This window comes from Leucopleurus acutus (genome assembly GCF_964270905.1).
Source record: "Leucopleurus acutus genome assembly, chromosome: 1".
NCBI classification, from domain to species: Eukaryota; Metazoa; Chordata; class Mammalia; order Artiodactyla; family Delphinidae; genus Leucopleurus; species Leucopleurus acutus.
Window position 1 is genome coordinate 168776819 of NC_139142.1, and position 27198 is coordinate 168804016.

General features: G+C 40.3%; 1 protein-coding gene across 1 annotated transcript in view; it reads left to right on the forward strand.

Moving 5' to 3' along the window:
- ADAMTSL3 (ADAMTS like 3) overlaps window positions 1–27198 on the forward strand; it is a gene marked incomplete at both ends in the record, with an annotated part of 539369 nt that overhangs the window by 389058 nt on the left and 123113 nt on the right. Inside the window, 4 exon segments of the mRNA XM_082852534.1 lie at window positions 388–592; window positions 5756–5903; window positions 7412–7496; window positions 25988–26277. Of these exon segments, the coding sequence (XP_082708660.1) occupies window positions 388–592; window positions 5756–5903; window positions 7412–7496; window positions 25988–26277 (728 nt within the window).

Below are 27198 nucleotides of genomic sequence, written 5' to 3' on the forward strand. Positions count from 1 at the left end.
GATGACTAGGATGGTTCTTTCCGACTTTGAGACTCTATGATTCCGTAGTAATGTTGTCCATTGGTGTTTTATAGTTTAGAGACTGTTTGAAGATGCTTTCACACTCTATAGTTTAATTTATTTGATTCTCACAGTGGCCCTGTTGTGGTAATACATGAGGGCAGGTGTCTTACTCCCATTTGACAATAACCTTCGGGTCAGAGGAGTTACGTACCTGGTGACTGCAGATTGTGTGTAGCAGTTAAGATTAAAGTCTTAAGGTTCCAATTCTGTGCTCTTTCAACTGAACCACAACTGTTATCCCAAGGCTGTACTTCTTGCAATCAACTTTGCAAACTTGAAACAAGCAACAAATAAATAATGTGTTTTCGTTTGTTTGCTTTTGAGCTGGGAACATAATCCTTGGACTGCGTGTTCGGTGTCCTGTGGAGGTGGGATTCAAAGACGGAGCTTCGTGTGTGTGGAGGAGTCCATGCATGGAGAGATACTGCAAGTGGAAGAATGGAAGTGCATGTATGCGCCTAAACCCAAGGTTATGCAAACCTGCAATCTGTTCGACTGTCCCAAGTGGATTGCCATGGAGTGGTCTCAGGTAAGATTTGAGTACACGCCACTGTTTTTAGAAATTAATTAATTTTAGGCTGCATTGGGTCTTGGTTGCTGTGTGCGGGCTTTCTCTAGTTGGAGCGAGCAGGGGCTACCCTTTGTTGCGGTGCGTGGGCTTCTCATTGCGGTGGCTTCTCTTGTTGCGGAACACGGGCTCTAGGCGCAGGGTTCCAGAGTGCAGGCTCAGTGGTTGTGGCGCACGGGCTTAGTTGCTCCGCGGCATGTGGGATCTTCCCCGACCAGGGCTCGAGCCTGTGTCCCCTGCATTGGCAGGTGGATTCTTAACCACTGTGCCACTGGGGAAGTCCCGAGTACACGCCACTTTTTAATTCAATCTCAGATTTTAATGATTATTTGCTATGCTCCCAACACTGTACTGGGCAACTTGGGGGAGGCAGAAGTTGTATATGAACGGGGTTCCTACTCCCAAAGAGCTTGGGAAGAGCCAGTTGGAGGACAGTGTAAGAGAGAACATTGCAGGCATCAACGCAGGTAAGAACAATTAATTAAGAACCATGGTACATCTGAACGGAACAGGCATTGGAGCAGAGTTGATCGGGAAGTCTTTGTTGCCCTTGTAGTGCTTGACCCATCTTTAAGATTTAACCAAACGAGAGCCTAGTGAAGACATCACTGTGAGGTAGGGCCAAGCCGAAACGGCTGAGCAAAGGCAGAAATGACACAGAATGACTAGATGTTGAAAAAGGCCCTAATTCATCTGGATTAAAGAGAGAACCCACGTTACTAAGAATTGGAAGATTGGGGCTTCCCTGGTGGCACGGTGATTAAGAATCCGCCTGCCAATGCAGGGCACACGGGTTCGATCCCTGGTCTGGGAAGATCCCACATGCCGTGGAGCAACTAAGCCCGTGTGCCACAACTACTGAACCTGCGCTCTAGAGCCCGGGAGCCACAACGAGAGAAGCCACCGCAATGAGAAGCCCGCACACTGCAACGAAGAGTAGCCCCTGCTTGCTGCAACTAGAGAAAGCCTGCGCACAGCAACCAAGACCCAATGCAGCCAAAAATAAATTAAAAAAAAAAAAGAATTGGAAAATTCAGATGGAGATGATAAAACTGACATTAGAGGTATGTTCTTAGTCTGGTGGTTACTAAGAAGCTTCGCTATTTTTGTTGAAGAAAATAAATGTAATATATTTTAAGTAATTGAGGCAATAGACTGATGCTGGGAAGGACCAGAGGCAGGCAGCCTGTTTGGAAGCCATTGAGGTGTCAGGTGGTGAGAAAAGAGAAAAGGGCAACATCACAGAGATATAACAAGGCCTCGTGTTAGGTTAGCTTAGTTTCCTCTCTAGGGAGATGAGCAAGTAAACCTCTAGAGCAAATAGAGTGTAGTTGGATTAGTCAAAAAATTGCAGGTATTGGTATTTAATATTTTAAGCTTAAACTTTTAATTTGCTAGAGGGTGAGACATAATTGACTCATGTTTCTTTAGCTCTTTTGCGTGATCCCTACATATTTAATTCAACACACACATGCATTTATCTATTTATTTATTGAGTGTGCCAGCTGCCATCCTAGGGAGTAAATAAAACCTGCTTCTACCCCCCCCCCCCCCCACCAAAAGCTCATAATCCAGTTGCAGAAACCATATACGCAAATGAACAGTTGTGGTGCAGTGTGACGCTGCAGTGAGCTGTATGATGTCCTGTATGGCCGGCACACGGAGGTGGAGTGATTCACTCTACTTGAAGGTGTCAGAGCAGGTTTCCGAAAGGAGGAAGCACTTGAACTGAAACTTGAAGAGTAGAGATAAGTGAGTTTTCTGGGTGAAAGGCCCGCTTCCAGCCCCAGTTTACAGATGCTATCTCATCACAGTCCTTTTCTGATATCCCTGGCTCAAAATCATCACCCCCTACTGCTTCATTTGTACTTAGTAGGGCAGTAGTTATCCATCCTTTTTTGTTCACATGCCAAAAGAAGTTTGGAAAATTACATACCCCTTCATATATATTTAGGTTGACATCTAAAATTTTTATCACAAGTTTAAATTAAAAAAAATCGAAGAATGTCATTTCTAACACGTCTTGAAGGCTGACATTTTAAAATAAAAGTGTTATAGCATTAAAAAAAATATGTCCAGTAGAATGTAAATGCCATGATGGTTTCTATCCTTGCCATCTTCCATTTTTAAAAAACATATGAACAAGCTCTTGAATAATTTGAATGTTTTGCATTATTTTCCCCTTGAACTCACATTTTTAAACCACTCCCCCCCACAGAATTTATCCTAATATAATGTACTTTTATGCTTTAAAGTCTTTTATTGGTTACCCTATACTACTTTTCTCTAAGAAAATACATGTAGCCGTTGAAATTAATTTATTTTAATTTCCTGTAGCCGTAAGGCTTTAAGTATTAGAAATGTTCCCCTGGATTAAGTTATTATTAAATTTAACTTTAGTACACAACCAGAATAACAATTAAATGTATTTCGATTTCTCGTGAATGATTATTATACATAAAAAGTAAACTTTCCTTTGAAATGAGTCTTCCAAGAAGGTGAGTGGGGCTTTAAAAAATAGTCCATTGCCAGAATGAAACATGGGATCAGCAGTAATTTTATTCTTAATTTTAACTGTTGATTTCTTGTTTTAGTTTGTTTTGCATGTACACACTGGGAAGCCTTGTTCACATAAGTCAGTAGACTGAGATGCAAGGATTTTATTATGGCAAGGTCGTTCGGTTCTTTGAACTTGAGTTATATGCCAAAAATCATATTGTGATCTCTCCTCAAAAATCAACATTACTTCTACAACCCGCAGAGCTTGTTTTTCACTCTTACAGGTCTTACCCATTTGTTTTGTGCTGTCTTTAGAGCTTCTATTACCACCCCCACCCCACCTATATCATGACTTTATTGTCACTTACAATACCCAAATGAAGGACTGTTAACCAACGCATCTCATTCATCCTTCTTGCCTCTTCATACTTTCCACTTTTTAAAAATCAAACACGTTCTCAGTGATGAGAATTTGCTATCATTAAGGATGTATTCAGCTTGAAAGAGGAGTTCTGGGAATGTCGTAAACACTGACCACATCATTGGGGTAAGTGTCCAGCTTCCTGAGAAGCTACTGAGGAAATAATATTCCTTTGGATTGACCAGTTCTAGGGTAGTTATACCTTATAATCATATCGTTTTCTTTCTCTTTGGGGCAGAATTTTTTTTCTTTCTTGGCCAATATAAAATAGCCTCTTAAGATCACATATATTTCAAATAGGTGAATGTGGGGGTAGGTGAATCAGTTTCCCAGACGTCAGATATAATCTCAAACCTCACTAAATTCATTCAGTATTTGTTCAGTGGTCATAAGAGTGGCATGAGGGAATAAGAGAGGTTTCCTGCTATTCTGCTCTTCTTGGAGATGGGTCTATGCTGAAAAAGGCCTCCATATCCTCTGCAACTCATCTGTGACAATTGAAGAAGCACCCATGGACTCAGGAAAGAATCTTTAAGCTTTATGAAGCAGCGGTGAAGTCATTATTTTGACAACAGGAGGCTCTAGGAAGGATTTCCACTCTGCCTCTTAGGAACTGCATGACCTTGAGCAAGGTCCTTAGGTGGTGGGCTGTTCATTTGCTCATCTGTTAAATGGGAGTGAAGCTGCTAACCTGCCAGTGTGTCAGGACGGTTAGTGAGATCACACCTGCAGAACAGTGTGTGTTCTCTAGCACATGCCCAAGGCTTCTTGACCTCTCCCAGGGGTGGAGCCAGGATTGGTGGGGCCTGAAGTTTATACCATATGGAAATAACTTTTTAAAAAATCTATTTTATTCAAGTATAGTTGATTTACAATGTTGTGTTAATTTCTGCTGTATAGCAAAGTGTTTCAGATATATATATATATATATATATATATATATATATATATATATATATAATACATTCTTTTTCATATTCTTACCCATTATGTTTTGTCACAGGATATTAAATATAGTTCCATGTGCTACCCAGTAGGACCTTGTTGTTTATCCATTCTATGTATAATAGTTTACATCTGCTAATCCAAACTCCCAATCCATCCCTCCCCTACCAAGGAGGTGACTTTTTAAGAAGAAAGAATACAAAACACAAATATTGGGCATCTAAGTAAATGTTTATGTACAATAATGAAAGAAATTGTAAGAAATTACAAATTCTTTTAAGCTGACAACCCTAATGTGAACTCTGGACTTTAGTTAATAATAATGTATCAGTATTGGTTTATCAGTTGTAGCAAAGGTACCACACTAATGCAAGATATTAACAATAGGGAAAACTGTATGTAGCAGAAAGGGGGCATATGGGAACTCTCTGTACTATCTGCTCAATTTTTCTATAAACCTTAAATAGTCCTAAAAAATAAAGTCTTGATTTAAAAAAAAACTACACACACATATACATACATATATGCTCACCAACATAATGTACATCAATTGAAAACAGATCCTGGATGTTCATGACATGAAAAGATTCCATTCATAGACAAGAGTACCTTCCAAATCATAAACAAATAATTCAAGAAAAAAAAATCCTGACAACACAAAGTTCATAAAAACTCAGAGAAAATAGCATCATGTTTTTATTAATTTTAAGTGCCTGATACATCTAGAATATATTTTTCCTAAACTTTTTGGCTGAATACTCTTCGATGGCCCTTTCACATGACAACAATTTTGGAAGATCAGTTTCTATACACAGAATAGAAGGATAATCCTCTAGCATGGTTGAGCAAAATTTGATATTTTTTTAAATTAATAGTTTAGAAAAGTTTCTTTTGTCTTCACAAATTGTTTTGGATGATGTCATGTGAATGTTTAATCAAATTTGAGAAAACCTGTATTAAGTTTCTTTCATATTTGCGTAGAAAGATTTCAGGGCATTTCAGTTTTTCTTGCGCTGTGACCTCACCTGAAGTACTTCTCGAATGGAGAATGGGAAGGAAGCCTTGCAAGGGAGGGGCCCTGAAGCATAAGAATCATGGGAAATCAGCCTCCACCCCCTTCCTTACATGATGTTTATCTAACGGTCTTTTGTGTTTAACATTCATGTAGATTAGTGACTCTCCTGTGCGTGAGACCTTAGTACCTTTGTGGATCTCTTCATGAACAAGAATTTCATTGGCTTCTCTTTTCATCTTTGAAGTGCACAGTGACTTGTGGCCGGGGTTTACGTTACCGCGTTGTTCTGTGTATCAACCATCGTGGACAGCACGTTGGTGGCTGTAATCCACAACTGAAGTTACACATCAAAGAAGAATGTATCATTCCCATCCCGTGTTACAAACCCAAAGGTAAGTTTGTGGTGCATTTTAAAGTTAAATCAAATGGTGTTTTCCAGCTCTGTTACTAATATTGCAGCATTTGAATTTCAACATACTAACTTTCTTATAAAAATTGTTTTACTGACAGATTACAGTAGACCCATCCACCTAGATAAGGAAGTTAGACCTATGTGACTAATTGGTCTGGAGAAGAAACTGAGCTCTTACTGATTCAGTACATATAGAGTGGCTCCTGTCTAGGCTTATATGAACATTTCTTGGTGGGCATAAAATAATTTGATGCAGTCCCTGCTTTGAAGAAAAAGGAGAAGGAAAATTCCCACATGCCTTCCACCAGAGTGTACATTTCTTGAGGAAGGAACAATGCCAGCTTCATCATATGTCCTATTGCCTACCATGAATGAATGAAGACTTTCAGCTCCCAATCTAGATTTATAGATGCACTTAGAAATTATTTTGTAGTTCCCACTTGTTCCATATGAATTAGCAGAAATGGGTAGCATCCATGGGTAAGGAAGTCTTGGCATCATCTTTTGGATGTATGTTCCTCTCTAGACATGATTATTTCCATATACGTACTTTAGTAAGGTATTACCAGTCCTCGTGACAAGTATTTCCTTTTGGAAATGGAAAAAGAATTACTCCCAAGTATCAGTGCCAAGGAGTCTTCCTTAGTACTTTGGAGAGGATGATAAAATTCTTCTTCATTATTTCTGGGTACATTATTTACCCAAATAGCCTTATAGGCAACTAACTATTCAAAAAATATTTATTTGATGATGTCTGCCTTCCAGAAAAATCACTGGTTTCCATGCAAAGTACAAACACTGATTATGTAACTTCTTCAGTGAAGTCTTTTCTCCGTATTTCTGCAGTCAGTGGTGCTTTTATAGCCACCTTCTTAGTATCTGTGATTTCCCTGAAGTAGTCCAAAATTATTTCCTTTCTCATTTCATAATTAGATTGTTTCTTTCTTCACATCTTAGGAAGCTTCAAAGGACAGAGAGGGGCACCAGCTTGCTCCTGCAGGCCGGTGGTAATTAGTAATCATTTCCCTCAACAATTATAGCAATTAAAGTTTGAATAAACCATAGCACTGACTCTCCTCCTCCCAACTTTCTAAGCCTTCTATTGTATTTGCTTTTCTCTATTAATTTCCTCATTCAGTGGGCAAAAAAAATGTGTGGAAAAAGAAAACAAATTGATAACGGTTGAAGTAAGAGCTTTAATATGCAAACAACAGATATTGGTACTGATTTATAAAAGGCATTTTTATGCTAACTTGGACAGTGTATTCAGCTGTGTCATGGGGTTGTTTGGTTGCATTTTGATAATGTGTTAATTAAAAAAATGTATGACAGAAATTTTTGGTTCCATCCAGAAGCCACTTCATGTACTGTGCATTTGAAAAGCGTGACCTCTTAATTGATGAAATCTTCAGCAAATAACAATCACATATCCAACTCTTGAATGAGTAACAATAATTAAGCTCGTTGTTTATGTTCCCTTTTTGTCAGAAAAAAGTCCAGTGGAAGCGAAATTACCTTGGCTGAAACAAGCACAAGAACTAGAAGAGACCAGAATAGCAACCGAAGAACCAACGTGAGTCCAGGACCTTTTATGGGAAGTAATCAGAGCATAGCCAGCTAACATGATATATGTAATTTTTGTACTCACTGGAGTACAATGATATGTTTCAAATCCAAATGACCTGGATTTGCAGACTCTAGAGAGCTTGAGCTGGCTAGAATTCTTCTTTATTTCACAATTCAGCAGTCCTGCTTTGGCAGTATCTGTGAGAAGCCCAGAAAAGAACAGTGCTGTTTAACTCAAAGCAGACCCAGTGGTCCGTTACAGTTAAGAGACTGAGGATAATTCCTAGATCTAGATTAACACATATGATTTGACCAAAGACCATCATTAAACAGACAGTATTAAACAAATAAACCAAGTCATTCCATGGTTAAGTCATGGCCAATGTCTATAAAACCAGTTAGGCCGAAATGTATCAGGGTGGCCTGAGTGATTAAAAGGAGAAATTCCAGAGCTGCTGTGGTATGGGGCAACGGAAAGAATATGGCACTACAAATCTTGGAGCCTAGTACCACCACTTTTGACTATGTGACCTTAGAGAAGTCTTTAATTTTTCTGTGTCTCATTCTCCTTACTTATAAAATGAGCAGGCTGGGCTTGATCTCTCTAGGGTCCGTCCCAACTCAAAAATCCAATGACTTCTATCCACATGGGGTTTGTAATGGTATCCATGGAAATAAAGTATTAAGAGCATATTAAAGAAACATTCTGAAGGTGGAGGTATAGGGACCTAAAAAGAACAAGGAAGCAAAGATGTTGAATCTAACCCAGCAATCTAGAAGAACAACAGCGTGAATGGTAGACTTGAGGGATTGGATGGGACGGCTGATTCCCCATCAGGCATGTGAAGTCCGTGGTGCTGACAGGCTATCACAGGGAGAGTGATTCACAGGGTGTCAGAGGAAAGGGGATCTCAGAGATGATATGGCTGGTCTCCCTCTCAGAGCAGGCATTTCTTCTTCAACGCCTTCAGCAAGGGCAGAGTTCACTGCATTGAGAGACAGCTCATTCTTGGGTTGAACAACATGAGTTATTTGCAAGAATTTTTTTTCCTGTTGAGCCAAAATACAACCTCCTGCAAATTTCTGCTTTCTGAAACAGAGAAAAGCACATCTATGCTGCATCCCACGTGACAAGTTTTCACAAATTTGCAGAAAGCTGGGCCCCAAGAGCACTGTCTTTCCCAAGCTCGTCATTCTTAGCCTTTTCAGCGGTTTTCACATGTTGTTTTTAGATCCCTTACCAACCCCATTGCTTTTTTCAGAACATTCTCTCATTTGTCAGTGTCCCTTTTAACTGTAGTTCAGCCCAGCAGTGAGCCCCTCCAGGAGCACATGAATTCCTTGTCTTTGAGAAGGCTTCGTGCCTCTAGTGATGCGGGCCAAGAGAATTGGCACATCACACTTATGACACATGCCCAACTTTTCCACATGGACTACTGTCCGATCTGGATGTGAACCCAGAAGACACTGTGGACACCGTGAGGTGAATGACCCCAGAGTAAGTGATTGGAAAGAGAAGAGTGTTTGGCTCATGATGGAAGCATGGAGATCTAGAATTGGAGTCAGAAGAAGTGGAGCATGAAGGAGTAAACCCAAGGAAAGCTCACTGTTAGAGAGACCAAGGGAGCAAAGCATTTAAGGAGAGGTGTAGCAGGTAGTATTCAAACCTCACCGAAAGCTAAGGAACAACTGTGGGGACTGAGAAAAGGCTGTTTTGTTTGACAAGAAAGTCTTTCTCAGTTAATTTTAGAGCAGTAGCATTCAAAGTGTAGAGAAGTAGAACGTTGCAGAACTTTAAGTAATGAATTCTGAATTGGAAGGAAATGGGGCAATGGGTCTTTGACTACTAAAGAAGGAAGACTGGTGGTCAAGTTGATGGAAAGGAATGGTTATATGTATGTGCTTGATTTTTGTTGTTGTTTTTCATCTGAAGTTAGGACAGCCTTAAACGTATTAAAAAGATAATAAGGATTTTAGACAAGTCAGTTACCGTCTCTAGACTTCCCAGCTGTACAAGGAGGGTGTTAGGCTAAAAGCCACTGGAACCTTCTCCCAGCTCTCATCTCCTATGATTCTGTAAGGGAAGGAACCTATAGAAGGAAAGGGACTTGAGACACCTGCAAGGGAGTCTGTAGCTGTCATATAAGGACGGTCATGGAATTCTCAGTCTTGAGTGATGCATCCTACCAGGGTCTCTTCTCAAAACACAGTTAGATCACAATTGCTAGTCCTTCTGCTTGTCCTCTCTTGGTTGAGTGGTTTGCTCTCAGTTCCCCAAACTAGGAGCCTGCAGTCGTCCTTGCCTCTTGCTCATTCTTCCTTTATCTGTAATTAACTACTGAGTTGTGCAGTCATATCTACTAAAATCTTTGTCTGTTGCAGCTCCTTCTCTCCATTCGTACTACCATCCTGTCCAGGTCCTGAAATCACTAGCAGGACACTTAACAACAGCCTTCTGATCTGCTCCCCACTTGGTCCCCTGAAATCTATCCTCTAACCCAAAGTAGTGTAGCTAAGGCACAAATCTGATCTTTCTTACAATGTTCAGAATATCCCAGTGTTTCCCCATCCCCCGAAGACTTACGCTAGTTCACCAGGCTAACAAGCTGTAGCAGGGTGTTAGCCTTCCTAGCTCCCAGCCTCATCTCTGACCTCTTCATTACTTTGCCTTGAATGGGATGCTCCAGCCACACTGGACTGTTGGTTGTTCCTTGCCGGCAACAAGCTGCCACTCACCTCCATCCCTTTAATCATGTTTTCCTCTCTATTGGGAATGCCCCTCAACTGCTGTTTTTTTTTTTTTTTTAATATTTATTTATCTATTTGGCTGCACCGGGTCTTAGTTGCAGCACGTGGGATCTTTTCGTTGCAGCGTGCGGGATCTTTACTTGCGGCATGTGGAATCTAGTTCCCTGACCAGGGATCAAACCCAGGCCCCCGGCATTTGGGAGCACGGAGTCTTAGCCACTGGACCACCAGGGAAGTCCCTCACTTGTTTTTTTTGTTGTTGTTGTTGTCACTGTTTACTCTTTATTTTATTTATTTATTTTAACATCTTTATTGGAGTATAATTGCTTTACAAGGATGTGTTAGTTTCTACTTTATAACAAAGTGAATCAGCTATACATATACATATATCCCCATATCTCCTTCCTCTTGTGTCTCCCTCCCACCCTCCATATCCCACCCCTCTGGGTAGTCCCAAAGCACCTAGCTGATCTCCCTGTGCTATGCGGCTGCTTCCCACTAGCTATCTATTTTACATTTGGTAGTGTGTGTATGTCCATGCCACTCTCTTACTTTGTCCCAGCTTACCCTTCCCCCTCCTTGCGTCGTCAAGTCCATTCTCTACATCTGCGTCTTTATTCCTGTCCTGCCCTTAGGTTCTTCAGAACCTTTTTTTTTTGTTTTTTAGAATCCATATATATGTGTTAGAATACGGTATTTATTTTTCTCTTTCTGACTTACTTCACTCTGTATGACAGACTCTATGTCCATCCACTTCACTACAAATAACTCAATTTCGTTTATTTTTATGGCTGAGTAATATTCCGTTGTATATATGTGCCACATCTTCTTTATCTATTCATCTGTCGCTGGACACTTAGGTTGCTTCCATGTCCTGGCTATTGTAAATAGATCTGCAATGAACATTGTGGTACATGACTTTTTTTGAATTATGGTTTTCTCAGGGTATATGCCCAGTAGTAGGATTGCTGGGTCATATTGTAGTTCTATTTTTAGATTTTTAAGGAACTCCAGACTGTTCTCCATAGTGGCTGTATCAATTTATATTCCCACCAACAGTGCAAGAGTGTTCCCTTTTCTCCACACCCTCTCCAACATTTATTGTTTACACATTTTTTGATGATGGCCACTCTGACGGGTGTGAGGTGATACCTCATTGTAGTTTTGATTTGCATTTCTCTAATGATTAGTGATGTTGAGCATCTTTTCATGTGTTTGTTGGCAATCTGGTATCTGCTTTGGAGAAATATCTATTTAGGTCTTCTGCCCATTTCTGGATTGGATTGTTTGTTTTTTGGCTATTCAGCTGAATGAGCTGCTTGTATATTTTGGAGATTAATCCTTTCTCAGTTCCTTCATCTGCAAATATTTTCTCCCATTCTGAGGGTTGTCTTTCATCTTGTTTATGGTTTCCTTTGCAGTGCAAAAGCTTTGAAGTTTCATTAGGTCCCATTTGTTTACTTTTGTTTTTATTTCCATTTCTCTAGGAGGTGGGTCAAAAAGGATCTTGCTGTGATTTATGACATAGAGTGTTCTGCCTATGTTTTCCTCTAAGAGTTTGATAGTGTCTGCCCTTAAATTTAGGTCTTTAATCCATTTTGAGTTTATTTTTGTGTATGGTGTTAGGGAGTGTTCGAATTTCATTCTTTGACAGGTAGGTGTCCAGTTTTCCCAGCACCATTTATTGAAGAGGCTGTCGTTTCTCCATTGTATATTTTTCCCTCCTTTATCAAAAATAAGGTGTCCATATGTGCATGGGTGTATCTCTGGGCTTTCTATCCTGTTCCATTGATCTATCTTTCTGTTTTTGTGCCAGTACCATGCTGTCTTTATTACTGTAGCTTTGTAGTATAGTCTGAAGTCAGGGAGCCTGATTCCTCCAGCTCTGTTTTTCTTTCTCAAGATTGCTTTGGCAATTCGGGGTCTTTTGTGTTTCCATACAAATTGTGAAATTTTTTGTTCTAGTTCTGTGAAAAATGCCATGGGTAATTTGATAGGGATTGCGCTGAATCTGTAGATTGTTTTGGGTAGTATAGTCATTTTCACAATGGTGATTCTTCCAATCCAAGAACATGGTATATCTCTCCATCTGTTTGTATCATCTTTAATTTCTTTCATCAGTGTCTTATAGTTTTCTGAGTACAGGTCTTTTGTCTCCTTAGGTAGGTTTATTCCTAGGTATTTTATTCTTTTTGTTGCAGTGGTAAATGGGAGTGTTTCCTTAATTTCTCTTTCATATTTTTCATCCTTAGTGTATAGGAATGCAAGAGATTTCTATGCATTAATTCTGTATCCTGCTACTTTACCAAATTCATTGATTGGCTCTAGTAGTTTTCTGGTAGCATCTTTAGGATTCTCTATGTATAGTATCATGTCATCTGCAAAGAGTGACAGTTTTACTTCTTCTTTTCTGATTTGGATTCCTTTTATTTCTTATTATTCTCTGATTTCTGTGGCTAAAACTTCCAAAACTATGTTGAATAATAGTGGTGAGAGTGGACAACCTTGTCCTGTTCCTGATCTTAGAGGAAATGATGTCAGTTTTTCACCAGTGAGAATGATGTTTGCTGTGGGTTTGTCGTATATGGCCTTTATTCTGTTGAGGTAAATTCCCTCTATGCCTACTTTCTGGAGGGTTTTTATCATAAATGGGTGTTGAATTTTGTCAAAAACTTTTTCTGCATCTATTGAGATGATCATTTGGTTTTTCTCCTTCAGTGTGTTAATATGGTGTATCACATTGATTGAGTTTCATGTATTGAAGAATCCTTATATTCCTGGGATAAACCCCACGTGATCATGTTGTATCATCCTTTTAATATGTTGTTGGATTCTATTTGCTAGTATTTTGTTGAGGATTTTTGCATCTATATTCATCAATGATATTGGCCTGTAGTTTTCTTTCTTTGTGACATCTTTGTCTGGTTTTGGTATCAGGGTGATGGTAGCCTCGTAGAATAAGTTTGGGAGTGTTCCTCCCTCTGCTGTATTTCGGAAGAGTAGAGGGATAGGTGTTAGCTCTTCTCTAAATGTTTGATAGAATTCGCCTGTGAAGCCATCTGGTCCTGGGCTTTTGTTTGTTGGAAGATTTTTATCACAGTCTCACTTTCAGTGCTTGCAACTGGTCTGTTTATGTTTCCCATTTCTTCCTGGTTCAGTCACAGAAGGTTATGCTTTTCTAAGAGTTTGTCCATTTATTCCAGGTTGTCCATTTTACTGGCATATAGTTGCTTGTAGTGATCTCTCACGTTCCTTTGTATTTCTCAGTGTCAGTTGTAATTTCTCCTTTTTCATTTCTAATTCTGTTGATTTGAGTCTTCTCCCTTTTTTTCTTGATGAGTCTGGCTAATGATTTATCAATTTTATCTTCTCAAAGAACCAGCTTTTAGTTTTATTAATCTTTGCTATTGTTTCCTTCATTTCTTTTTCATTTATTTCTGATCTGATATTTATGATTTCTTTCTTTCTGCTAACTTTGAGGGGGTTTTGTTCTTCTTTCTCTAATTGCTTTAGGTGTAAGGTTAGGTTGTTTATTTGAGATTTTTCTTGTTTCTTGAGGTAGTATTGTATTCCTATAAACTGCTCTCTTAGAACTGCTTTTGCTGCATCCCATAGGTTTTGGTTCATCGTGTTTTCATTGTCTTTTGTTTCTAGGTATTTTTTGATTTCCTCTTTGATTTCTTCAGTGATCTCTTGGTTATTTAGTAGTGTACTGTTTAGCCTCCATGTGTTTGTGTTTTTTCCAGATTTTTTACTGTAATTGATATCTAGTCTCATAGCATTGTGGTCAGAATAGATACCTGATATGATTCAATTTTCTTAAATTTATCAAGGCTTGGTTTGTAACCCAAGATATGATATCTCCTGGAGAAATTTCCATGAGCACTTGAGAAGAAAGTGTATTCTGTTTTTTTTTGGATGGAATGTCCTATACATATCAATTAAGTCCATCTTGTATAATGTGTCATCTAAAGCTTGTGTTTCCTTATTTATTTTCGTTTTGGATGATGTGTCCATTGGTGAAAGCGGGGTGTTAGAGTCCCCTACTATTATTGTGTTACTGTCGATTTCCTGTTTTATGGCTGTTAGCATTTGCCTTATGTATTGAGGTGCTCCTATGTTGGGTGCATAAATATTTACAATTGTTATATCTTCTTCTTGGATTGATCCCTTGATCATTATGTAGTGTCCTTCTTTGTCTCTTGTAAAAGTCTTTATTTTGAAGTCTATTTTGTCTGATATGAGAATTGCTACTCCAGCTTTCTTTTGGTTTCCATTTGCATGGAATATCTTTTTTCATCCCCTCACTTTCAGTCTGTACGTGTCCCTAGGTCTGAAGTGGGTCTCTTGTAGACAGCATATATACGGGTCTTGTTTTTGTATCCATTCAGCCAGTCTGTGCTTTTTGGTGGGAGCATTTAATCCATTTACATTTAAGGTAATTATCGACATGTATGTTCTCATTATCATTTTCTTAATTTTTTGGGTTTGTTATTTTAGGTCTTTTCCTTCTCTTGTGTCTCCTGCCTAGAGAAGATCCTTTAGCATTTGTTGTAAAGCTGGTTCGGTTGTGCTGAATTCTCTTAGCTTTTGCTTGTCTGTAAAGCTTTTAATTTCCCCATCATTTCTGAATGAGATCCTTGCTGGGTAGAGTAATCTTGGTTGTAGGTTTTTCTCTTTCATCACTTTAAATATGTCCTGCCACTCCCTTCTGGCTTGCAGAGCTTCTGCTGAAAGATCAGCTGTTAACCTTATGGGGATTCCCTTATGTGTTACTTGCTGCTTTTCCCTTGCTGCTTCTAATATTTGTTCTTTGTATTTAATTTTTGACAGTTTGATTAATATGTGTCTTGACATGTTTCTCCTTGGATTTAACCTGTATGGGACTCTCTGTGCTTCCTGGGCTTGATTAACTATTTCCTTTCCCATATTAGGGAAGTTTTCAACTATAATCTCTTCAAATATTTTGTCAGTCCCTTTCTTTTTCTCTTCTTCTTCTGGGACCCCTATAATTCGAATGTTGGTGCATTTAATGTTGTCCCAGAGGTCTCTGAGACTGTCCTCAATTCCTTTCATTTTTTTTTTCTTTATTCTGCTCTGCAGTAGTTATTTCCACTATTTTATCTTCCAGGTCACTTATCCGTTCTTCTGCCTCAGTTATTCTGCTCTTGATTCCTCCTAGAGAATTTTTAATTTCATTTATTGTGTTGTTCGTCATTGTTTGTTTGCTCTTTAGTTCTTCTAGGTCCTTGTTAAATGCTTCTTGTATTTTCTCCATTCGATTTACAAGATTTTGGATCATCTTTACTATCATTACTCTGAATTTTTTTTCAGGTAGACTGCCTATTTCCTCTTCATCTGTTTGGTCTCATGGGTTTTTTACCTTGCTCCTTCATCTGCTGTGTGTTTCTCTGTCTTCTCATTTTACTTAACTTACTGTGTTTGGGGTCTCCTTTTTGCAGGCTGCAAGTTCGTAGTTCACTTTGTTTTTGGTGTCTGTCCCCAGTGGCTAAGGTTGGTTCAGTGGGTTGTGTTGGCTTCCTGGTGGACGGGACTAGTGCCTGTGCTCTGATGGATGAGGCTGGATCTTGTCTTTCTGGTGGGCAGGACTGCATCCGGTGGTGTGTTTTGAGGTGTCTGTGACCTTATTTTGCTTTTAGGCAGCCTCTCTGCTAATGGGTGGGGTTGTGTTCCTGTCTTCCTAGTTGTTTGGCATAGGGTGTCCAGCACTGTAGCTTGCTGGTTGTTGAGTGAGCTGGGTCTTAGCGTTGAGATGGAGCTCTCTGGGAGAGCTTTTGCCATTTGATATTATGTGGAGCTGGGAGGTCTCTGGTGGACCAATGTCCTGAACTTGCCTTTCCCACCTCAGAGGCACAGGCCTGAAACCCAGCCAGAGCACCAAGACCCTGTCAGCCACATGGCTCAGAAGAAAAAGGAGAAAAGAAGGAAAGAAAGAGAGAAAGAGAGAGAGAGAGAGAGGGAGGGAGAGGGAGAGAGAGAGGGAGGGAGGGAAGGAGGGAGGGAGGGCGGAAAGAAGCAAAAGAAAATAAAAAGAAATAAAGCTATTAAAATAAAAAATTAAAAAGTAATAAAAAAAAAGAGAGCAACCAAACCAAAAAACAAATCCCCCAACGATAACAAGCTCTAAAAGCTATACTAAAAAAAAAAAAAAGGACAGACTGAACCCTAGGACAATGGCAAAAGCAAAGCTATACAGACAAAATCACACAAAGAAGCACACACACCCACAGAAAGAGAAAAAGGAAAAATATATATATATCTATATATTAAAAATAGAGAGCAACCAAGTCAGTAAACAAATCTACTAATGACAGTAAACTCTAAATACTAAACTAAGATAAATTTAAAACCAGAAACGAGTCAGTCGCAGACAGCAAACCCCAAGTCTACAGTTGCTCCCAAAGTCCACCGCCTCAATTTTGGGATGATCGCTGTCTATTCAGGTATTCCAGAGCTGCAGGGACATCAAGTTGATTGTGGAGCTTTAATCCGCTGCTCCTGAGGCTTCTGGGAGAGATTTCCCTTTCTCTTCTTTGTTCCCACAGCTCCTGGGGCTCAGCTTTGGATTTGGACCCGCCTCTGCGTGTAGGTCGCCAGAGGGCGTCTGTTCCTGCCCAGACAGGACGGGGTTAAAGGAGCAGCTGATTAGGGGGCTCTGGCTCACTCAGGCCGTGGGGAGAGGGCTATGGAACGCAGGGTGAGCCTGCGGCGGCAGAGGCTGGAGTGATGTTGCACCAGCCTGAGGCACACCCTGTGTTCTCCTGAGGAAGTTGTCCCTGGATCATGGGACCCTGGCAGTGGTGGGCTGCCCAGGCTCCCGGAAGGGGAGGTGTGGGTAGTGCCCTGTGCTTGCACACAGGCTTCTTGGTGGCTGCAGCAGCTGCCTTAGCGTCTCATGCACGTCTCTGGGGTCTGCGCTGATAGCCGCGGCTCGCGCCCATCTCTGGAGCTTGTTTAGGCGGTGCTCTGAATCTCCTCTCCTGGTGCACCCTGAAACAATGGTCTCTTGCCTCTTCAGCAACTCCAGACTTTTTCCCAGACTCCCTCCCAGCTAGCTGTGGTGCACTAGCCCCTTCAGTCTGTGTTCACACTGCCAACCCGTCTTCTCCCTGGGATCTGACCTCTGAAGCTGGAGCCTCAGCTCCCAGCCCCCACCTGCCCTGGTGGGTGAGCAGACAAGCCTCTTGGGCTGGTGAGTGCCGATCGGCACCGATCCTCTATGCGGGAATCTCCCCGCTTTGCCCTCCGCACCCTTGTTGCTGCGCTCTCTTCCGTGGCTCCGAAGCTCCCCGCTCTGCCACCCGCAGTGTCCGCCCGCGAAGGGGCTTCCTAGTGTGTGGAAACTTTTCCTCCTTCACAGCTCCCTCCCCAAGAAGCAGGTCCCGTCCCTATTCTTTTGTCTCTGTTTTTTCTTTTTTCTTTTGCCCTACCCAGGTACGTGGGGAGTTTCTTGCCTTTTGGGAGGTCTGAGGTCTTCTGCCAGCGTTCAGTAGGTGTTCTGTAGGAGTTGTTCCACGTGTAGATGTATTTCTGGTGTATCCGTGGGGAGGAGGGTGATCTCCATGTCTTACTCCTCCACTGTGCTGAAGGTCTCCCCCCTACTTGGTTTTTAAGAAGGTTTTTTTTTTCCCTTGCTATAGAAAATTTGAAGGCTGTATAAATGAGGTGAGAAGAGTGTAACGAACCCCCATGTGTCCATCACCCACCTGCAACCGTTATCAACTTGGGGCCACTCTTGCTTCGTCTACACCACTACCTCCAGCCCACTGGGCCATTTTGGAAGCACACCCAGACAGCATACCATTTCATTCATAAATATTTCAGTATGTAGCTCTAAACTAGAAAGATCTTTTTTGATAACCACAATACCACTTTTTAAAGTGTGGTTCTCAAATTGCTTCCTGTAGAAGCATCTGTGGTGCTATTTAAAATGCAGATTTCTGGACCTCACCAAGTCAGACATTCTGGGAGTGAGTCCCAGTCACCAGCACTTTCTTTTTCTTTTGGCTCTGCCAGGTATTTTTTAAATGGTGGTAAAATGTACATAACCTAAAATGGACCATTTTAACCCTTTTTAAGTGTACCGTTCATTGATATTAAGTCCATTGACATTGTTGTGCAACCGTCACCACCATCCGTCTCCAGAATTTCTCATCGTCACCAACCCCAACTCTGTACCCACTAAACACTGACTCCCCACCCTCCTATTCCTACCCCCAGCCCCTGGTAATCTCTGTTCTACTTCCATCTCTATGGATTTGTCAGCAGCGTTTTTAGCAAGCACGCTGGGTGACTGGGGGTGGGGTGCATCCACATTTGGGAACCATTGGGTCAGATAGTCCTGAGGGTCCCTTTTAAGTTCTGAAAATACGGTTTGTTTTACTTAACTGGAAAAGGCCCATATCGTGTAAGCTTAGCAGGTTCCAGCCCCGTATCCATCCCCAAGCCTGCATGAACTAACTGTCAGCCCCACCCGACTTTGCTGGCGGCTCTTCCAGTCCGTATTCACTGTGCAAAGCTGGTTCACCCCTTCCTCCTGTAGGACACCACTTCTTTCTTCCCATCATGGAAAACCGAGGCCCCAGCACCTGTTCCCGGGTCTGAGCGGCTGCCTCTCTCCACCTTCCTCCCTGTTTCCCTCTGTGGTCTCTCTGCAATTTTCCTTTATAATTCACACTGTCTGGCAGCTTCTGGCCTGTTCCTGGCTGTCTAGTGTGAAGTTTATGGTTTCCTCCTACCACTTCTGACTCTAGTCATTCCCTTGATTTCCAAACAAAACCACAACATATCCCAGCTTCCAGTTCATCCTTTTATTACCCCTGTCTCTTGTGGTTTGGGGGTGCTTGCTTGTTGACAGTGAGCTGTATTTCAGATCCCTTGAGGAAAGCCTCCCAAACCCTCCTGGAGGAGCTAAATATTTCTGCCTCTGTGGTTAACTATGGCCCAAGCTCTGAATTTACATAGAAAGTGGATGTTCAAAAGGCTTTTCTTTTTAATTAGAAAAATAAAAATTATAGCTTATAAAGCTAAGCCAGGGAACTGCAGTTTTGACCTTCTTAACTTTCAGCTGTGGAATGTGTTGACAGTTGATACGGTTCATTGTTGTTTTAAAAGTTCTTCCCTGGAGCCTTCCTAGTTTTTGTACGGGATTCACAACACTTCCTTAGCCATGCTGCCCTCCCTCCCATTTTTCATATATGAGAACCAAGGATTTTGAACACTTTGTGTTTTTTTTTCACTGCTATTTTAGCTTCTGCATTTGTATTGGCTAAAATCAAATTAGGTTATGTTTCAGGCAGCTGTTTTTCTCACAACAACAGCAGTAAACAACTAATATTGAGGACTTCTTTTGTGCCAGACTGTGTTCTAAGTGTTCCATGTGGATTAACTGATTTAATTCTCACAATGACCCCATAAGGAGGCATTATTATTCGCTTCACTTTAGGGATGAGGGAACAAAGGCCTAGATTAAGGAATTATCCAACATTTCAGAGCTATTAAGTGGTGGATGGTGATTCTCTGGCATGGGATACTAGGAAGAGCTCCAACTTTATGTTAGGAAACCTGAATTCAAGTCTCTCCCATCCTTAGGTTGGTCTAATAGGGCAGATAGAGAAGTTAGTGATTATATTACGGTATTGTAAGGCTTAGGGGGTCAGGGATGGCTTCCTGGGAGAGGTGGTACATGAAATGATGCCCTAAGATGTACACAGATGTCAGAACAGCATGTCAGGTATCGAGGTTGCATGTTGGCCAACTGGCCTATGGGGGCCACACCTGGACATTGAGGTACTAAGTGCGGAGAGGGGGCTGGAGGAGAAGTAGGTGGTGATGGCAGCTAAGAAAGTAAGCAAGTCTTGGAGGTCTTCCATGGTTCATAAAGGAATTTGGACTTCATCTGGAGGCCGTGAGAGCCATTTAAGGATTTTTAACAAGTGATGTAATCACGATTACATTTGTAGAGAGATCTTTCTGGATGTCTGCAGTTTGTTTCTAATTATTTACTATGATAAATAAAACTGTAGCAAATCTCAAATTGCCCATCTCTTCATCTCTAATGGTCTCCTTGGGACACATTTGCTGGGGTAGAATTTCTGGGCCAGAAGATAGGCACATTCAAGGTATTTAATTTCTACTGTCAAATTTCCTTTTTAAAATTTAAACCAAAGATACTATAGTGTTCAGGCAGTGCTGAATCTTGTTTTGTTTTTTGTTTTTCCCCCATAGTAATTTTAAAAATGAAATTCTCATTAAATTGGAGGGGATCTTTGTGCATTTTTTTCTGGGAGATTATACAGATGGCATACTCTCTAAGACCCTCTATATTTAAGGATGCCTTTCTTACACCCTCAAATGAGCAGGAATATGAACTCTTGTTTAATAAGCTATCTTCTTTTTTTTCCTTAAAACTGTGGACATATGGCTCTGGATATTGAAAAGGAAACATTTGCGCCTAAACTGTCCTTCCTCCTTGTGTTGTGAACCATTTTTTTTTTTTTCTGCTTAGATATAAGATTTTCCCCATATACTTAAAATTAGAGGATTTTTCTAGAATAAGTCCAGGTTCTATTTTCTTTTCAATAATTTTGGTAAACAGTGAGGGCTTTTAAGACATAGATTCAAATCTTTCTTGGGTGCATGAAAGTTTTCTTCTGTTGTATTTGTGCCTCTTTTCTGTTATTTTTCTTATTTATTCTAAAGGTTCACCAACTGTCTGTATTGCATCTCTTCTCTATTTTTAACATGTGATATTTTCCCCCACCTCTTTGTCTTTTTTCCTCCATGTTTTGGAGGCACACCTCCCCTTCAAACAAAAGCACTTGCCCTCCTCCTCATTGAATGTATTTCCTACTATTCATTTGGATTTTCTTCTGTCATAGAGCAAACTTTGCATTATTTTTGTATTTTTCAGTCTTTTCTCAACCAAGCCAGAGGTTTTTTTTCCAGCCATGTTTTGACTTCTTAACCCCATCATTTATCTTTTGTTTTGTAGAATGCTTCCTTGAATTTTATTGTCATTAAATTTTAAGGAGATGCTATACATTTCCTTCTGTTTCTGATAATATTTTCCCCAAAATATGCTTTTCTTTCACTAATACAGTTTACATTCTTCTTTTAGAGCGAAGAATTATTTTATCAAGTGGGTATTGGTGTTTGTTTATTCATTTTTGAAATAAGAAAAGTAAATGCCCCCAAATAGTATTGTTGAATTTTCCTGGCATCCTTTTATTGTCATCTTGGATGATCTTAAAAATGCATCTCTCACCTATGATCTCTCACTGCTGAGGCAGGGTAAGATAACACCAGTAGCTACTTTGTAATCTTTGACAAATTACCCTCAGTTTCCTCATCTGTAAAATGGGAATAATAACAATACTTCCTGATGGGCTTGTTGTTAGGAGTAAATGATAAAATATATGTGAAGTACATAGAACAGTATCTCACACGAATAATAATGCAATTAATGTTAGTTGTCATTTTTTATTGTGTTGTAATTATTGAACTTTTCACTCTGACATCTCATTTAATCCTTACCTAACCCCATTAGGTTGGTACCATTACTGTTCCTATTTTACAGAAAATTATGGCCTTTGTATTTGAATAACAATTTGACTGGACATAATATTCTTGGGACCCAGATTCTCTCTCTCAAAACTTTTGCTCCATCCTTTTCTGGTTTTGAATGTTGTGAGTCTGAAGTCCACCTGACTTTTTATTCTTATAAGGGACTTTTTTTGTAATGCTTATACAATTCTTTCTTCATCCTCAAAGTTTTACTTTTTTAAGCCAGGTATATTCATCTACACAAACATAGTGCTTTAAGACAACACAAATTTATTATCTCACAGTTCTGTAGGTCAGAAACCCAATAGATTCAACTGGTTTCTCTGGATCCCACGAGGCTAAAATCAAGATGTCTGTCAGCCTGAACGCTTCTCTGAAGGCCCTAGGGTGGAATCCACTCCCAGGCTCATTCAGGGAGTTGGCAGAATTCAGGCGCATGCAGTTGCAGAGCTGAAATCTCCATTTCCTTGCTAGCTGTTGGCCAGGAGTTGTTCTCAACTTCTGGATGCCTCCTACATTCCTCAGCTCCTGGCCTCTTCCATCTTGGAACCAGGAACAGCGGGCTGAGTACCTCTCATGCTTTGAATCTCTCTTGCCTCTTGTTCTGCTGCATCTCTCTAACTCAGCCAGAGAATTTTTTCTGTTTTTAAGGACTCATATGATTAGATTAGGCCCACTAGGGTAATCTCCCTATCTTGAGGTCATAACCTTAATCACATCTGCAAAATCCCTTTTGCAATGTAAGGTAACATATTCATAAATTCTAGGAATTAGGGTGTGGACATCTTTGGGGGGGCATTATTCTGCTGAAAGCTCTAGGTTTTTATGTGAATCATTTTTTCATCACTTTTTCCTGGAAGACAGCGTACCTTTCCAAGCTGTATTTTAGGCACATTTTTCGCATATTTTATTTGTGAACACTTTTTTTCTGTTTCATGTGTTGAAACCTCTACTTGAAGAATCCAGTTGTCTTCAATATTGGATTATTTAGGTTCTCTCTCATTTTACCTCTAAAAACTGCATTAAAAATCAATTTTAGAGAGGTATAATTTACATACAAAAACTGTCTATTCAAAGTGATGAGTTTTAACAGATGTACGGAACCATAAAACCCCAGCCCCATTCATGATACAAAACATTCCCATCACCCCAAAAGCTTCCTTTGCAGCCCATCCCTCCTTTCACCCCTCGAATTGCTTTAAAAGCTTCTCTTTCTCTCTCTCTCAACACTGCATTCACTTCCAAGTCTTGCTTCTATGTCATTAATTTGATTTTCAGCTATATTTCTTCTGTTTTTCTTCTTAGTTCTGAATTATTTGTTAGTTTCTAATAATGTTATGTTTCGTAGTTTGTTTCTTCAGCTCTATAGTTTTCCATTTTATTCTGTTGTTTTGTCATCTTGTGTCTAAGCTCTCATGTTAGTGAATTGCTCTTCTTTCAAGTTCTTCTGTTGTGCAAAGACATAGGGAACATGCTCTGTTTCCCTGGTTTTGTTGTGCCCAGACATTGCTCTTCAAATGCTTGTGTGCAACTGCGCTCCATTCTTTTCTTTAAAAAAAATGACTGCGGGAGAGAAAAAAAAACAAAACAAGATTCAGAACTGCATGAACACTATACTGTCTTTCCTTTAAATAACAAATAATACATAGAAGAAGATCATGCTAGAAGATGCATACATTTTGGAGTTGCTGTGGCTCCCCACATCACCTCCCCCAAATCATTCATGGCTAATTTGGACAGCTCTGACATTTGTTTTTAAGAGGACCCTTAAAAGGATCTTTGAAAACCAACTTGAGGAAATTCCCAGGTGGTACAGTGGTTAGGACTCTGTGCTTTCACTTTTGAGGGCCCGGGTTCTATCCCTGGTCTGGGAACTAAGATCCCACAATCCCCCCAATTTTTTTTAATTAAAAAATTGAACAGAAAAACAACTTGAAAGATCCAGGACACCTAGAAAAATATCAAGTGTAACCATCATTTGCCCTGTTGGGAATTGAGGTGAGCCTTCCTCTCAGGATTCTGAATCTACAAGACACAGGAGTCCAGTCTGAATGAAAAAAATCTACTTCCCATTACAACGTAATCCCAAAGTTTAAGTTTTTATTACAAAGGCAAAAAGAGAAAAATATTAATGATCATAGAAGTACCGTATTCATATGGTTAGAAAGTTCAAACATTTTAAAGCTGCAAAACAAAAAGTAAACGCCTCCCTTTACACACTCCAGTTCCCAACTCTTGCAATTGCTTCCTGAAAAGAGAAATTATATGTAAATCAGCATATATAGACATACAGCTATAACTATATACTATATATAGTATATACACTATATATGTGTATATATATGCCCTTTTGTGTATTTAGACAAAAGATCATAGTATATATATCCCACACTTATTTCATTTAACAGTCTTCAAGAGAAGACTATTCCTTAGCAATCATATAGACTCACCTCCTTCTTTTAAATGACCTCATCTTATTACATTCTATGGATGCATCATCTTAAATTTAATCAGTCTCCTCCTTTCCAGTTCTACCGTGGGAAAGCAACAAGCAGAGAGTAAACATGCAAATATTACTCCAATACCACTCCATCCTGAGAAGTTAAGCAAAACCTTTCATGGAAAATGAGGATTAGAGAATAGAGTTTCCCACTAACAATTTTCAACCCAGGAAACAAAAATGCGGAAAGGGAGGAGTTATTGATGTTTCTTTATTGGGCTCATCTAAAGCAATGGTGTTTCAATTCTGCTGATTGGTATGTGCTATTGTGTACAACTGTAATGAAGCCTTATCTAGGGAAAGAAGCTTAAATGACTCTGAGAGACCCTTGTAACCATATCATTCTGAGATTTTAAACATTAAGCCTTGGAACTGCATTTTAAGCAAACATCTCAGCAGCATTTTCTGAAGTTAGTTAGTACAACATTATCCCATGAATAGAGGCGTATATTCACTTAAGTTTAGGAAATGATGCCCATCATATTCCCCTCTTAAATATGTATGGTATGCATTCATATCATAGTTTTTAGAAAAGTTTTGCAGTAAATAAACCTATTCAACCTTATTGAAAGCAAAGTTTCCCAGACTTATTCTATTACCTCACTCTTTCCAGCCTATTACTTGTTGATATCTTATGATGCAAATGTTCCTTCAGAGTATCTTTAAAATATATGTCCCTATTGAATCTATGTTTTAAATTCAGTGCAGGAATCAGTAAACATTTTATGTAAAGAGCCAGATAATAACTCTTTTAGGTTTTGCAGACCAAACAGTCTATATTGCAAATACTCAGCTCTGCCGTGTAACACAAAAGCAGCCGTAAACTAATGGGTGAACAAGTGATCGTGGCTGTATTCAATAAATCTTTAATTATGGACACACATGGAATTTTATGTCATTTTCACATGACACAAAATATTATCCTTCTTTTTTTTCCCCCCAGCCATTGAAAACTATAAAAATCATTCTTAACAGGTAGGCTGGATTTGACCTTTGTAGGCCTTTGGTCTACAGACCAAAGGGTGACACCCTGTGATTTAGTGGATAATGATTCAGGATAAGAAATAAATGCTTTATTCAGTCAGATTGGGCAACACCTGGGATATTTTCAAGAAGATTCAGAAGTTTTGTGTATTTATATATTAAATAGAAAAGAATATTAAAGCTTCATCCACTCTTCAGAAGGCATTTGTTATCCTACAGTTTAGCTCCTAAATATCGAGACATTTTAATAAAACTCTGCCTGTTACGAAAGGGTAAGCTCAATAAAGATTTCTTGAATAAATACTGGTGAACATCTCCATATTATAAAAGAAATCAGAGTAGAAATGATCTCTACACAATGGTTTATTTATTACCAGATGTTAAAGAAAACCTTTTAGTGATGATCTGCAAAGGTCAGAGCACAGAATTTGAATTATAAAATGGGTACAAAAGTTCAGTGTATCTCTGGTGCAAATTTCTTTCCATGGCTGACGGGGTTGGAACATTTGTCAGCGACACCTTTTTGAGCACCAACAAAAGGACAGCATTCCAAATATATTGAATTCCCTCTGGATGAAGTTACTTTTTTCCTTCATAGAATGCTTGTCGCTCCTTTTGTGGCCTCTCTTGAATGACTGCCCGTGTCCTCCCCCCACCCGGGGCTCCCCCGTTTCACGCAGGTTCATTCCAGAGCCCTGGTCCGCCTGCAGCACCACGTGTGGGCCGGGCGTTCAGGTGCGAGAGGTGAAGTGCCGCGTGCTCCTGACGTTCACGCAGACGGAGACCGAGCTACCCGAGGAAGAGTGTGAAGGCCCCCGGCTGCCCACCGAGCGGCCCTGCCACCTGGAACCCTGTGATGAGAGCCCCACCTCCCGTGAGCTGGCCGCCTCCCAGCAGGAGCAAGACAGTGAGATGACTTACGACTGGGAGTACGCTGGGTTCACCCCTTGCACCGCCACGTGTTTGGGAGGTATGTGATTTTTCTGTTTAAGGGACGGTTAGGTCTTGCATTGCGGATGCTTTGAGAAATCACTAAATCGGTTAAGCCAGATATGCAAATTAGCAGAAGTCAAAAGGAGGTTAAGGTTGAATAATTGACAACTATGCCTTTTCTTTCTTTCAGTTTTCATCGTGATTATTCTAGAAAGATAAAGGACTAGTGGCACTGTAGCCTGTGCTCCTTGGCCTAAGCATCCGCCTAACTGAGATGGAGTGAGAGGTCACTGATAAATAGAGAATAAATAGGAAAATGCAGAAATGATTAGTTAAGGCAATCTTGTGCATAAAACAGAATTACAGATTGAGGCAGCCTGGGATTGCCCTATCTGATGCAACTCTTGGTCAGAAGCCATCCTTAGAAAATATTTAGGTCCATACCTGCACATTGGACCAGAAACCAGTGCAGAGCACACTGATCACCATGATTTATGTGTGTACGTGTGGGGTAACATGCATAGCCAGGGGACCCTGTTAGGATTAGGAAGTGGTAATATAGTCAGAGGACCCCACTGGGGCGGAAGTTGGCCCCAAGGTGCTTTAAGCATTCCAGGATCGAAAAGGAAGTGGATGAGCAGGGCGTGGGAGTCCGGATAGTCATTCTCTCTCTGTTGGAAGGAAAAAGACAGAAATAATCAATGGGAAACCTAGATCCTCTACTAACATGAAGGAGACTCATCTCATCAGGAATCCAGGCCCCTGACATCCTATCACTGACTCTTGACTGTGCCTTCCTGCCAGCTGTCATGGCTAAAGTTGGGGGCTAGAAATGCTCTGACTTGAGTCCCAGCCAACGGTGGACAAGATAAGGAAGCTATTGCCTTAGGAGGCAGTTGGCTCAAGAGCAGGCTCCACTCCTCCTGCCGGCCCCACGCCCATTAGGAGCTCCCGATCG